Source organism: Ursus arctos, unplaced genomic scaffold (assembly GCF_023065955.2).
Source record: "Ursus arctos isolate Adak ecotype North America unplaced genomic scaffold, UrsArc2.0 scaffold_1, whole genome shotgun sequence".
NCBI lineage: Eukaryota > Metazoa > Chordata > Mammalia > Carnivora > Ursidae > Ursus > Ursus arctos.
This window is the reverse complement of record NW_026622763.1, coordinates 98175242-98189657: the sequence shown is the minus strand read 5'-3', so window position 1 is coordinate 98189657 and position 14416 is coordinate 98175242. Positions and strand designations below refer to the sequence as shown.

The 14416-nt window shown below is 38.6% G+C and overlaps 1 protein-coding gene across 20 annotated transcripts in view; it reads right to left on the bottom strand.

Moving 5' to 3' along the window:
• Positions 1–5191: 5191 nt before the first annotated feature.
• Positions 5192–14416, bottom strand: part of MFF (mitochondrial fission factor) — a 30784-nt gene continuing 21559 nt past the window's right edge. For 9 of the 20 annotated variants that reach the window (XM_026491792.4, XM_026491787.4, XM_048214185.2 and 6 more), the window contains 4 exons: positions 13338–13370; positions 11742–11801; positions 8834–8918; positions 5192–6034 (listed from right to left, as the gene is read on the bottom strand). In XM_026491792.4, coding sequence (XP_026347577.2) covers positions 5915–6034; positions 8834–8918; positions 11742–11801; positions 13338–13370 — 298 coding nt within the window. In that variant the 3' untranslated portion in view covers positions 5192–5914. The remainder of the gene's footprint in view (positions 6035–8833; positions 8919–11741; positions 11802–13337; positions 13371–14416) is intronic. The other 11 variants (XM_026491796.4, XM_048214186.2, XM_026491788.4 and 8 more) reach the window with 2 other exon arrangements.

Here is a 14416-nt window from a genome sequence, read left to right as displayed (position 1 = left end):
GAGCAGGAACCATGTCCTTCTCATCCATTTATTCATCAGCTCTTTAAAAAAAATTTAATTGAAATTCAAGTTAACATGTAAATGTATTATTAGTTTCAGAGGTAGAATTTAGTGATTTGTCAATGCATGTAACACCCAGTGCTCATTACATCACGTGTCCTCCTTAATGCCCATCACCCAGTTACCCCATGTCCCCATCCTCTCCCCTCCAGCAACCCTCTATTTGTTCCCTATAGTTAAAAGTCTCTATGGTTTGCCTCCTGGTCTATTTTTATCTTATTTTCCTCCCTTCCTTTATGTTTATCTGTTTCTTAAATTCCACATGAGTGAAATCATATGGTATTTGTCTTCCTCTGACTTATTTCACTTAGCATAATACCCTCTAGTTCCATTCATGTCATTGCAAATGGCAAGATTTCATCCTTTTTGATGTCTGAGTAATATTCCATTGTAAAATGTACCACATTTTCTTTATCCACTCATCTGTCAATGGACATTTGAGCTCTTTCCATATTTTGGCTATTGTAGATAATACTGCTATAAACATTGGGGTGCGTGTGCCCCTCTGAGTCAGTATTTTTGTATGCTTTGGGTGAATATCTAATAGTGCAATTGCTGGGTTGTAGGATAGTTCTTTTTGAGAAATCTCCATACTGTTTGCCAGAGTGGCTGCACTAGTTTGCATTCCCACCAACAGTATAAAAATGTTCCTTTTTCTCTCCATCCTTACCAACATCAGCTGTTTCCTGAATTGCTAATTTTAGCCATTCTGACAGGTGTGAGGTGGTTATCTTATGGTTCTCATTTGTTTGTTTTTTAAAGATTTTATTTATTTGACAGACAGACAGCCAGCGAGAGAGGGAACACAAGCGGGGGAGTGGGAGAGGAAGAAGCAGGCTCCCAGTGGAGGAGCCTGATGTGGGGCTCCATCCCAGAACACTGGGATCATGCCCTGAGCCGAAGGCAGACGCTTAACGACTGAGCCACCCAGGCGCCCCTATGGTTCTCATTTGTACTCCACTGACGATGAGTCAGATGTTGAGCATTTTTTCATGTGTCTGTTAGCCAGTTGTATGTCTTCTTTGGAGAAATGTCTGTTCCTGTTTTCTAGTTTTTAACTGGATTTTTTATTTTTGGGGTGTTAGGTTTGGTAAGTTATTTATAGATTCTGGATACTAGACCTTTGTCCAACGTCATTTACGAATATCTTCTCCCATTTTGTTGGTTGCCATTTAGTTTTGTTGATTGTTTCCTTTGCTGTGCAGAAGCTTTTTATCCTGATGAAGTCCCAATAGTTCATTTTTGCTTTTGTTTCCCTTGCTTCCGGAGATGTGTTGAGCAAGAAGTTGCCGTGGCCGAGGTCAAAGAGGTTGCTGCCTGTGTCCTCCTCTAGGATTTTGATGGATTCCTGTCTCACATTTAGGTCTTTCATTCATATTCAATTTTTGTGTATGGTGTAAGAAAGTGGTCCAGTTTCATTCTTCTGCATGCTGCTGTCCAATGTTCCCAACAACATTTGTTGAAGAGACGGTCTTTTATCCCTTGGATATTCTTTCCTGCTTTTGTCAAAGATCACTTGACCATATAGCTGTGGTTCTATTTCTGGTCTCTTTATTCGGTTGCACTGATCTATGTGTCTGTTTTTGTACCCGTACCATACTATCTTGATTACAGCTTTGTAATACAGCTTGAAGTCTAGAATTGTGATGCCTCCAGCTTTGGTTTTCTTTTTTGTTACTTTGGCTATTCGGGATCTTTTCTGGTTCCGTACAAATTTTAGAGTTGTTTGTTCTAGCTCTGTGAAAAATGCTGGTGTTATATTGATAGGGATTGCATTGAATGTGTAGATTGCTTTCGGTAGTATAGACATTAAACAATATTTGTTCTTCTAATCCATGAGCATGAAATGTTTTTCCATTTCGTTGTGTCTTCCTCAATTTTTAAAATTTTATTTGAGAGACGGAATGAGAGAGAGAGAGAGAGAGAGAGAGAGGGAGAGCATGAGAGGGGGGAGGGTCAGAGGGAGAAGCAGACTCCCTGCTGAGCAGGGAGCCTGATGGGGGACTGGATCCTGGAACTCCAGGATCATGACCTGAGCCGAAGGCAGTCATTTAACCAACTGAGCCACCCAGGAGCCCTTCCTCACTTTCTTTCATAGGTGTTCTATAGTTGTCAGAGTATAGAGTAGTATTCCATTGTATCTATCTATCTATCTATCTATCTATCTATCTATCTATCTATCTATCTATCCATCTATCCATCACATCTTCTTTATCCATTCATCAGTCGACAGATACCTGGCTCTTTCCATATTTTGGTTATTTTGGGCATTACTGTTATAAACATGGGGGTGCAGGTGCCCCTTCAAACCACTATTTTCTATCCTTTGGATAAATACCTAGTAGTGCAATTGCTGGGTCACAGGGTCTATCTTTAACTTTTTGAGGAACCTCTTAGTTGCTTTTGGTCCTTAGCAAGTTCTCCCCTCTGCCCAGTCCCCAGCCCCCACTCATCTCCTTTCTGGCTAGGTCCTCTTCATCCTTCAGACTTCAGCACAACCATCATGTTTTTCTGAGGGGCCTTCACTAACCACCAAATGAAGATTTCCCTTTACTTTCCCCCTTAGCATTCTGCCATTGAGAGTACTCATCACAACGGCAACAGCACTTTTATTTGTGCCTGTTTCTTAAATTTTACTCTCCCCCTGTAAGACCATAAGTTCCATGAGTCCAGAGATATGTTTCTTTTATTCACTCCTGGTATACTCGGTGCCAAATACGGAGCCTGATACAAAGTAGGACAATTATTAATATTTTGTTGAATGAATTAATGAATTTATCCTTTGGACTCAGCTTTTAGTGAGAGTCAATGCTTACTGAATAAATGCCAAACTGCTAATAGCCATAAAATTAAAATACAAGTGAAATGAACATGACCGCTTATGGACTTGACTGAACAATACAAGGGTCAGTGATGGTGCAACAATCTTTTCATCAACTTGGAAATGGGTGAGATGACCCTAGTTTTCCACAGGGTCACGAACAGACAGAAACTTAAGCCTCTCATGTCAGAGGGCAAAAGAGAGGATGGTTGGCAGTAGCACAATCAGCTGAAATGGCTGGTAAGTTATTTCTTTGCTATTTTAGTCTTGTGGAAACTACTGCCATGGATTAAATGCCTAAAGCCTACAGGCCACCACTGGTAAGTATCTTTTGGGGTGATGTCATCTCTGCTCTGGTATCTAAAGTTACAAATGCATGTATGTACACACACACACACACACGGTCCGCATCTAGTCATTTACAAAGCTCACTGATGTCTTTTTCACTTCCACCCCCATGTTCAGTTTCGTCTTGGAATCTTTACACTTTCATTATTTTGCTGTGTCCACCATCTGAAACACCTCTATCCGTCAGCCTATATCTCAAGTTCCTTCTCTGCAATAAAATCATTTTTATAATCTTCTAATTCTTTAATAAACCTCCCCACTGCTCCATGAATCTGTCAGTTCCTTAAGGTCAGGGCTTACAGCCTACCTGCTATAACTGCTCACTACTGAGGTCGGTGTGGTGCCCACAAGAGTTTCTACTTATTGACACAACAACACATTATAAGTAAACAGCAGTTACGGTAAATTAAATCTTTCCAAATTTGAGGCCAGAAAAACAGTTCGATTTCAATGTCAAACATAATTAAGAAGCTGGAAAACAGACATTAATACAAAGGAAGGAAGGAAAGCTCTCTTGCAAATGTATTTTCCTAAAATTATCCCTCAAACTGTAAATAACCTGCTACTGTTTCAGTAAGTATTCCCAGAAGTAGAAAAAGAAACACCTTTAAGTAGAGTTCTGTACTTAGTTGTATGACACTAGCCTGTTAGGTTAAGCACTGTCTTACTGCCTCTCCCTGTAAACTCTTCTCCCACTGTTCCCTACCCCAGGAATCTTTTCTTCATTCTCTGCTTTTTGAAATCGTGTGTGTGTGTGTGTGTGTGTGTGTACATACGTACACACACTTACAATGATGAACAACTTCCAGGCGAGGGAGGCTGGCATAACACAGCTTGGCTTTGGAGTGAGAGATTTAAGCTCTGCTATTTTTTAGATGTGTGACAAGGCGAAGACTTTATTGTCCCCCTTTGGGTGGTAAGTTGATTTCCTATTAACCCTTTCACTGAGGCTGTAGTCTTTTGGGGTCACAGCTTCATGCAGAATTTCCTGTCACAGCTAGTGCCTTGCCTAAGACATGGACTGTATTTTCCTGCCCCCTGCATAGCCACTAAGGGAGAAAGTTCTAGCTCTCCACGGTTTAGAATAAATTAACAGGAGAAAAAACAGCTTTTGTATTTGCTTATCTCCTGGAATTCCTGCTTTATTTCATTTTTGGCCCTAGCAGAATCCTCTTCATGCCTGCCCAGCAAAAGAAGTGCTAATTTTATCCATCATTTTTATTATTCTTGTGGTTTCAATTGGGAGGATCACTCAGAAATTACTCTGTGATATCTATATATCTATACATAGCTAGAATTAATATAATCACATCATTAGGCTGTTATAAAAGGCAGAAGATTTTCATGGGTAAAAAAAAAATGTCATCAAACTCATGATAAATTCTAGGAAGCAAAGAGAAGAATCCTTCCTCTAAGTATTCTATTTTGCAAGGAGAGGGGAGAAGCAAGAACAGAAACATTAAATCTACCTCTATCTAAGGAATTTCCCTCAGCTACCTTTCCTAAAACTGACCACCTGGGTAGAGAGAAACTGAAGATGTGTGGCGAATACTACATCTAACTAAAATTCTATCTGTTTCTGAACACGGCATGGGTGGGGGGGGGGGGGGATAATTCTGAGAGCTAAAGGCTCCCAGGATTTGGTTTCATTGGTACACTTAAAGCTCACGAGATTTAGTATCTTAGCTAAATACTACAATGCAAAAAGCACACACAACTCAAACTGTTTTCATCTGAAGCACTTGATACCACGACTTAGAAAGCCACCTGTAATGCCACCAGCACCTGCTGCTGCCAGGATGGAAATCGGAAAGGAAACACGGTAGTTCTTGCTACCAGCCAAGTCATTAGCTGCATTACCTCCTCCTGAGACAGGAAGACTCGGGTTCGTTAATGCTAATATGATATGAAATACAGCTCACATCACAATATGATGAAATAAAATTTTTCGATAGACAAACATTGCTTTAGTTGACAGTTTATTAAATACACTACATTTGTACCTTATTCTGTAGCTTTTTAAATCATTCACACAGGGACTTAGTAAAAACATACTTTATAGAAAATCATCTGCAAAACTAAAATAAAAATAAGAACGCACATTTTACACACATATTAGATAAACTGCTGGAAATGTTAGGAATTACCTTAATGAAGGTGACTGGAAAACATGAAGTGCCTTGACTTTATCAAATCTGACACCAGACCATGACTTCAGAAGTGTTAATGTTGAAATGTGAATGCAAAAGTGTCCATTAACAAAACTGTTCAATCTAACAGTGTCTGAAAACAGGACAAAATAAAGCAGCATTTTTCTTCTACAGATACTTTTCTACATCCATTCCCTATGCACTCTCTCTCCCATTCAGAGAATTAATTGTGCGGGCTGATGAGGCAAAAATTCCTTAAAAAAACAAACAAACTAGAGCCTATTTACAAAACATGCAAAGGGAGAATTTTAAGTAGGTGTTTGTTACTGCAGATCTGCTTAAAAGTGACTCCAGCTGAGAGAATATCCCTTGACTTCTGCAAGTATCAGTCCTTCCCCCCTCCTTTCTGGAAGAAATACATGTTCAGGGCATGGACTATAAAACGGCATACAATGCAAAGACAGAAACAAAGAAGTTTGCAAATTCTTTATATTTCCAGCTGTTGAGACAATATGTTTGAGAGCTGAGGTTACCTCTAGCGGCGAAACCAGAGCCAGCTATTAAGCAGCCAGAACGCTACCGTAACCATTTCTCTTTTAGCACGCTCTTTGTTCTCCTCTTCTAGAAGTTGCAGACGTCTATTTAGTTTGATTATCTAAGTGGAAAACAAACGACAACAACAAACAAAAGAGAAACTTTAATGCACAGAGCAGTTAGGTTCTTATAAAGCAGTGTGATTTTTCAAAAGAATTCTTATAAACATGGTGAGTTTCTTTGGGAGCAAAATAAACTATAATGTAGAAAAAATGTTACCCATGAAAGCTTAAATTCACTGAAATAATCTTCTGCTGTTCCCTTCTCCAAATTTCTGAGTCAGAAAAAGTGTATTTTCCTTCCTTGATTCAATGTGGGGCGAGGAAACTATTGCATCAATTGTGTGTTATTCTGATCGAAAAGACCAAGTACACATTTAGGCAGGCCTAGCACAGCAGACAGGATGAGGGGCTCCTGCTCCTTTCTAGAAGCTTCTGTCACTCAGCTTCAGTTGTTCATCTTTAACCTGCTTTAATTGCCTTCTCCGTACACTCTCTGAGTGTCTGGGAGAATCTCCTAAAATAACCTATTACAGCGGGCCCTGTGCTCTGCCACCCAGACCCTGCAGGACTGAAAGGCTAGTAATTCTCCAGCTGCTAGGAGTGTCATTGGATGACAGCACTCTGCCCTCGGCTGTTGGTCCTTACTGTGCACAGCCCTGGGCTGAACAACTGCCTTGCCCACGCTTATGCTCCTTTACTAGGGCGGCAGCATGCATCCAATAACTGGTTAGTGGTGGGGTGAAAGGCATAGGCCCCTAGTTCCAACTCTGAAGGGTCACCCCAGCTGCAGAGCTCCACAGGAGGCTGGCTGCATGCTGCCCTTGTTCTGACGACACTGCAGCCCAACATTCCCCTCTTGCCCAATCCTGCTTCCTTTCCTTCCCCTGAAGGTGGTCACCTCAGAAGCACTCCCCAGAAAGCTCTCTATGTGCAAACCTTCATCTCAGAATCTGCTTTCTGGGGAGTCTGACCTGCAACACCTATGTAAAAACACATGATAAAAGCAATAGGGATTACTAATATTGTATCAGAGAGGTTGAAGGAGGAGAATTTTCATAATGTAGAATCCTTAGCATTTCAAGGACTGAGAACTCCAAATTGGGGGTGTGGAGTGGGTGGGGCCAGGAATGGGAGTCTATTGGAAGAACCAGACATGGAGGTGTGGAGATAACCATTTTAACACTCTGAAAAAGCACTTCACTTTTGATCAGTGCTGAGCAACCATTTTTCTCCTGGGGCCAATTCAGTACAAAAAAAAAAAAAAAGAGGACATAAAGATTACCTTTTCCCAACCATTCCCAACAAGAAGGGCTTATTTGGTCCCATGGGATATAAGGTTCTTACACTAAACAATCCATTTTATTGTCAATGAAACAAATTGTCATTGATCTTGAGCCATGTCAATATTTTTATCTGGGTTCATCTGAGAAGTATCAACACCAGGCAGCTTTTGAATACTCCGCCCTGATCGTGGATTACACGAGGATGAGTCCCTCATCCCTAGACTAGACTTAGTGGATGCAGCTTGTTGAGCTTCCGCCTTGGCAACAGGGCAAAGACAGCTGCAGAAGCAGTAGCTTCCAACGCCTCCAGGGGCACGAATGGGAATTCTGTAGAATCTTGGGACTCCGTTTTGTTATTGATCTCAGAAACTCACAGTTTCCCAGCTGGCTTCCTGCTACTTTTAAATTCTCACAGAATGTGTGTGACTTGTTTATAATGACTTTATCTTTGTCCTCTACTCCTTCACCCTCTAAGCTAAGGATTGAATGGATGTTGTTAAAACTTTGAAGCTCTCATTACATTTTCAGGAAGGCAAGGTTGTTGGTATAATGCTGAGTTCAATGACAAATGCGAAAGAAACCCCCTTCCTTCGATAGGCAAGGTATAAATAAGTATAAGGAAATATGTGAGAACTTATAGCATCCATTTGTTTTAATAAGTGAGACTCAAAATAAAAAGTAGTATTTGCTTCATATATCCTTTTATTATATTAAATCTTTAAAATGATATTCTGATTTATTCTTATGCTAAAATATTTAGTTTCTTCATCTTAGAAATACTTTATTTCATTCACTTCTCCTCTACATCTACTTGGCACAGACACAATTAAAACACTGACTACCCCTTCTCCACATGTGTGCATCTGTGTGATTCTAGAGGCTGAGGGACTCATATTAAAAATGTGTGTATGCAATTATAGTTCCAAGATAAGACTTTTCATTGAACACAAGAACTGTGTTTATAAAGACACTGTGCAAAGCAGTGATTTCCAAAACAGAATTCTGAAACAGAGTAACACAGGTCCCCAAAGTGACTGTTCTGCATTTCAAAGTCAAACAAGCAATTTATAACTATACCAGTTTGCTAAAATGCCAAGATTCTTTGTTATCGGCCAGAATTATACCAATCCATTCTGGTGATACTGTATTCTGCTGATCAAAACATGTAAATGGTGGTTTAATATATCTTTAATCAAAATGGAAAAGTCAGGGCCCCTGGGTGGCTCAGTCAGTTAAGCATCCACCCCTCGGTTTCAGCTCAGGTCATGACCTCAGGGTCGTGAGATGGAGCCCTGCGTTGAGCTCCGAGCTCAGCGAGGAGTCCGCTGAAGTTTCTCTCTCCCTCTGCTCCCCACCCCATGTTTGCTCTCGCTCACTCTCTCTTAAATAAATAAATATATAAATCTTTTTTAAAAAATGGAAACGTCAATTATGGCTTATTAAACAGCATGACACATAAAATATTTCGGTTCATGGGTTCCACAGGAGAGAAAACGATAACATGTTAAAAAATTATCATTTAAAGTATTGTATGACTATAATTTAGGATTACATCTTATCTGGTATGTTAACTACCTGTCGTCTTAACGAAGCTGCATCTACAACAGTCATGTCGTCCGAAGTTCCTTCAATTGTTGTATCTAGATGTGACATGCCATGCCTAGCAGATGAGAAACAAAAATACAATTTAGTATTGGAATAACTAAGAGTATCTGGCAAGTCACGTCATGTGTTGGGTAATGCTCAAAGAACTGTTCAAAAGACCGATATTTCACAATATGAATTACTAAAATATTTTACCATCTGAATTGATACTAACAAAAGAAAGCAGAGGAAAAAGCAAAAGTATTTTGAGCAACGATTTAAAAGCTGCCACTCTAAGATATAACAATGCATAATTCTTCCACAAACTCATGTCTGTATGTACTTCCACGGGAGTCCCTGCTGAGACTCACTGGTAGGGAACACAAAGTAAACTAGCTAAAAAATAAGAGATATTTTTTATTTCTCCTCCTCTTCTTATTGCCTTTTCTCTTGCCATTTCTACTCTCTACTTATTTCTAATTACTATCTCGACTGTGTCTCCCACAGAAGCAATTATAAAATCGCCTGAGTACATCCTGTCACTATGTTCAGATCCAGAACTGGCTCAATGATAAATCATTAAGAGGCTGTGTATAAAGCAGTACTGGAAAGCCACTAAGAACAACTCCAGAGAAAGCCCATTAAGAAATACTTCTTTTGCAAATACAGTTACTTCTAAAAGAGCACTGATTTTTAAATGCATGACAATAAACCTCTGAGAAACAAATACACACAACTGCTATTCTTTCCCCTTTGCCTGGATTTCCACTTCTTAAGCTTATTTTAATTAATGGCTTAACTGAGATATAATTTACATGCCATACAATTCACCTCACATGTTTATATCCTCACTATTTTAATCCTGTATGGTTATTTCAGTACATGGCATAGTAACTTTCCTGAATGAGGAGAACATAAATAAACTGAATTAAAAAGTAACTCTTTTGTAATTCACAGAGGGTTGGCACATGGATTATATATTCTAACCTTTCAAGCAAGTTCCCATTACAGAAAGCACATTACCACACAAAGGGGTACGAAGAGAATTACAGTTTTCATCCAGACATGTTAAGGACAAGTCTATTCAGAAAATCCTTTCGTTTCATATGCTGTTGAAAATTTAATAAAGTATGTGGAACAGAATTTATTTTTTTATTTTTTTCAGTGTGCTCCCAGCCAGTGTCATCATTCTGAACACTGATGATAACTCTACGTGTTGTAGTTTCAAGGACTGATGGTGTGCACTGACTCCAGATAATCTAGAAAAATCTCTAAATGTTCCTTTTATGGAGAAATGAACTTGCTTTCTTATTTAACCACTCTTTCCTTCATTGTAAGAGTAAATATCTTGGAAGACTGAGAGCAACTGCATCAGTGAGGTGAGCTAAGTGAGTAGATGCTGGGACTATGGGTTTATAAATATCTGAGTTAATTATTCTTTTAAACGTTAAGACAGAATTATTAAAAGATTAGAGGAGAAAATAAGGGTTGACGATTCCTCTTCTCTACACTTGATCTTCAAAATAAAATTCTTCTATTTCCTTGAGATTACCTACGAGATATAAACTGGGGAGGGGGGAAAAAAAAAAAGCAATGACTTCGAAGGTTAAAGGGACCTAGGCTGAACATAGAGAAGGAAGTGAGTGACAGGGATTACTCAACTTAAGTCTTGAATTAAGTAAGGTGTTAAACATCTGTAAAGGAAATCTTCATTTGCAAAGAAATCTAAGGATATGGCAAAAGGCTTTACACCTATATAACTGAACATACAACAGAAAAAAACATTACTTTAAGGTGTATCTTAAACTAAAAGCTGTATTTATCAGAACTAAAAACTAAGAAATGCTAAGTCAAATCACAGACTGAAAGTTCTTTCACAGAAAGAGAAAAGGATCACAAACTTAAGTTCCAACTTCGGGGAGATATTCAAAAGTAAACTTACAATGGATTGAATTAATACTGTGAAAGAAACCAGTCAGCAAAGTGGTAAGGGACCACTAAGGACACACGCTGCAATTTCTCTGACCTGAATTCAGTATTATTAAGAAACTGATGTTTCCCTCTTCTCTTGCCTAAAAATCAGTGTGCCAGGTTCCTCTCATCATAGAAATAATGCTGACAGTTTCAAATCTACTGCAACAGATCATACATTTCTGCTTAAAATTAACAAAATTAGCTCTGAAAAAACAACAGTAATGGTATTTGTGAATACCAACCAATTTTCTTTTCCCCAGAAAATGGGAAATGGGGATTTGGGCACCTCAGAACCCTAAGAATTCCTATGTGCCATTCTATCTGGCCTTGTGCATGACAGGAAGAAATAATTACTCAGGCTGAGACGCAGGTCTTAAAGAGCTAAAAGGGCAAAAATAAGAGGGGAAAAGCTTAAATCAACAGATGACAAAAACTCTTCAAACTACATTCCTTTTTTAAACACTGAGCTTTCTAGATTGTGGACATTGATTTCCCCCAATTTAAGAGGACGCCTACACAAAGGTTTCTCTACACACTGCAAGTGACACTACAATTAACTAAAAAGGAAATGGGAGACAGAACCCCTGGCAACAATTAAGATGATGCACATAAAACAAGATTTAAGACGACTTTTTCTGTGTTTCAGCATGATCCTCTATAAGCTCCTAAAACTGTACTTAAATAAAATACCTCACATGTTCCCATGGTACCATAACTGCCAAGCATTTTGCTTCATCCTGTAGTAGGCAAGCGTCATGAATGACTAGGCTGGCTGTTCTCAGAGAAGAGCAGGATGTACTCAGAGAGGAAAACTGTAGAAGTTCAAGCTATAATATAAAGGCATGGCTACTACACGCATTATGTCCTGCAAAATACAAATCCAGCGAACTATTTACCCTGATAATTACAAAGTCTCAAAATTTACCTGACGTTGTCATGATGAGGATTAGAAGTGGCGGCAGCAGACCCACCACGCAACACAGGTCTAAGGCAGGTTTTGCGGGAGAAGGCACAAGACAGAATCAGGAAACAGAGAAGTAATAAAATAAAAGCAAAAACAAGACAAAAAAATGTCAAATAGGATTATATTGTATGTTGCAATACAATATAATAATTTGCAAATACTTTAAAAATCTTTGTATCACATGGCCTCTCTTGATTTTCATAAATTTAATGTTTCACCATGGGTTAAAACGCAAAAGGGATCGATCTTGTGTGACAAGATAGCACACACACGTCAAAAAATTTCCTTTGGTGCCAGTTCTTTTACTTTATGAAATTCAAGACAGAGGACAACCCTGTTTAAAAAGTCTAATTTCTCTTTTCTAGTTGGAAAAAGAAAATCACCAGCCACTTTAGAAGCATGTCAACAACCAGTTAGTAGCACCTGCATGGTCGTGGTTGCTCGTCTGATAACAACAGCCCTGTCTCAAAAACTAAACATTTCAAGTAACTCCCATTTCCCACAATTCCTTCCCTCCCACCTCAATCATTTGATTCAAGCCTGATATCTTAAATGTAGCTCTGTCTCATTCAAACCTCGGCTCTCGAGAGCAAAGCTGCAAGCCTTGGTTGTGGAGCTGAGGCGATCAGGGCACCGGCTCTGAGGGGTACGCTCTGGCACACCACAGAAGTACGATCAAGTGTGAGTCTCATCCTGAGACAACCAGGAGTGACAGACAGGGCTGCTGGGAATGAAGACTAAGGTGCCCTGGAAAACTTTGTGCGGACTTTCGTCAGTGTCAGTACATACTTGGGTTCTAGAGGACAGTTAGTTCTCTACCCAGGTAAGCAGTAACCTTTTCAATAAATTTCATTTTTAAAATCAGAAAACGAAAGCTCTCTGTGTAATCAGCAACATTTACCAACCAGAGAAAGGAGGCTAGCTATAGGGTCCATAAAGGATTTTAAGAATTATTACCTTCTATTTTAAACGTCTCATTATCTAAGTACTGATGAGGTTCTTGCCTGAATTAGAAGTATCAAGGCAATACTTAATTATAGTAAACATTTAATACCAAACGAAGTAGCTTTTTCTCTAAGTTGGTACAGCTAATGAAGAATTTTGGCTACAATACAAATCACTATTTTCTGCCCAGTTAATTCATACAAGGAAATTTTAATGTTTAGCTTGTATATTTCCTAAAGGCATTACTGGTGCTTAAAGAAATTTCTGGGGCCTAGAGGATAAGAGATTCAGAAACTTTGGGGGGAGACATGTTAGACTTCTATCACGTTGGCTAAATAAAGAACAGGAGAAATCACATATGCCTGAAACAGGTTTTGAAATCGTCCCATCCTACTTATATATTCACTCTGTGGCATTAGGAAAACTTACTTCACTACAATCTCGAGTTACACTGACAGGAGAACTGTCAACTAAATAAGCCCCTGCTGGGCGCTACCTCACGCTCTTCTTAAAAATGCATACTGGTATGTTCAAGCGGATCTGCCATATTCACCATGTTCCACCACAGAGATTTCCCTTTTATAATGCAGAGCCAGAAAATAATACAGTTACCTTTCACAACGTATTTCATTTTGTCTTCTCACACTGGCAATTGACACATATAATATAAAAGTAAATTAGACAGGTATTTGGCAAAGTTAGCAACTTCATTCAAGTACCACTTTCTACCATAAATGATTTAATACATTAAAAAAATCTTTTTAGTTTGATAATATGTTCGACAATAAGGTTTTGTAATTAAAGGAGCAAAAGGGAAAGAGATCCAAGGCTCTCCAAATTCTAGCGTTAACTTTATATTAACATTTTTGAGTAAATAAATGCTCTGACTTAATAAAGTATGTGCTTCTTCACTAAAAAATGGACACCGCTATGGTGAATAAACAGTAATATATTTATATGCATACTTGCAAAAATATCAATTATTTACACAATGGTTTCATATTCTATTCACTCAAAGCCAATACAATCTGCTCGGAAAAAACTGCATAAAAATAATCAAGCTCCTTCTAAAAATAAAACTTAAGCATGCTAAGCATGACTAATCTGTTGATATTTAAATAATGTTCTTACATGAGAATTAAGTTTCTTTTTTTAATGTTAATATTTTGCACTGGAGAATGATATATGGAGGTCTAGCAGATGTCAGGAGACATGGGCATTTCCTGACCAGCCAAGGACTAAATCATAACAGAATAGCATTTAAATTTTTGATACATCAATTTTCCAAATGCACAGCACTGACCTGTGTAAATAAACTTTTCTAGTGCGTACCAAGGATTTAGCTTTGTCTCCATGTGGAGCTTGGTTTTAAATCAAATAAGTTCTCCTAAGAGGAGAAAACAAATATATAGTACATAGGCCTTTCCACAGTGTTCCTTAAAGTGTCTACTAAAAATCGTTCTTCCATCAAGCAACTGTGAATCCGCATTTTTTTATGATAATAAGGCAAGCAGGAAGGTTTTTTTTTTCTTTCTTTCTTTCTTTCTGCCAAATAGTTCTAGCTTAATTTAACTGTACCTAATGTGAGGGCAAGAAGACCAAAGATAGGATACTGCATTAGCATAACCACCAAGAATAATAAAATAGAAAAGAAAAAATGATATACAGAGCAAGGAACATAAAAGCACTTA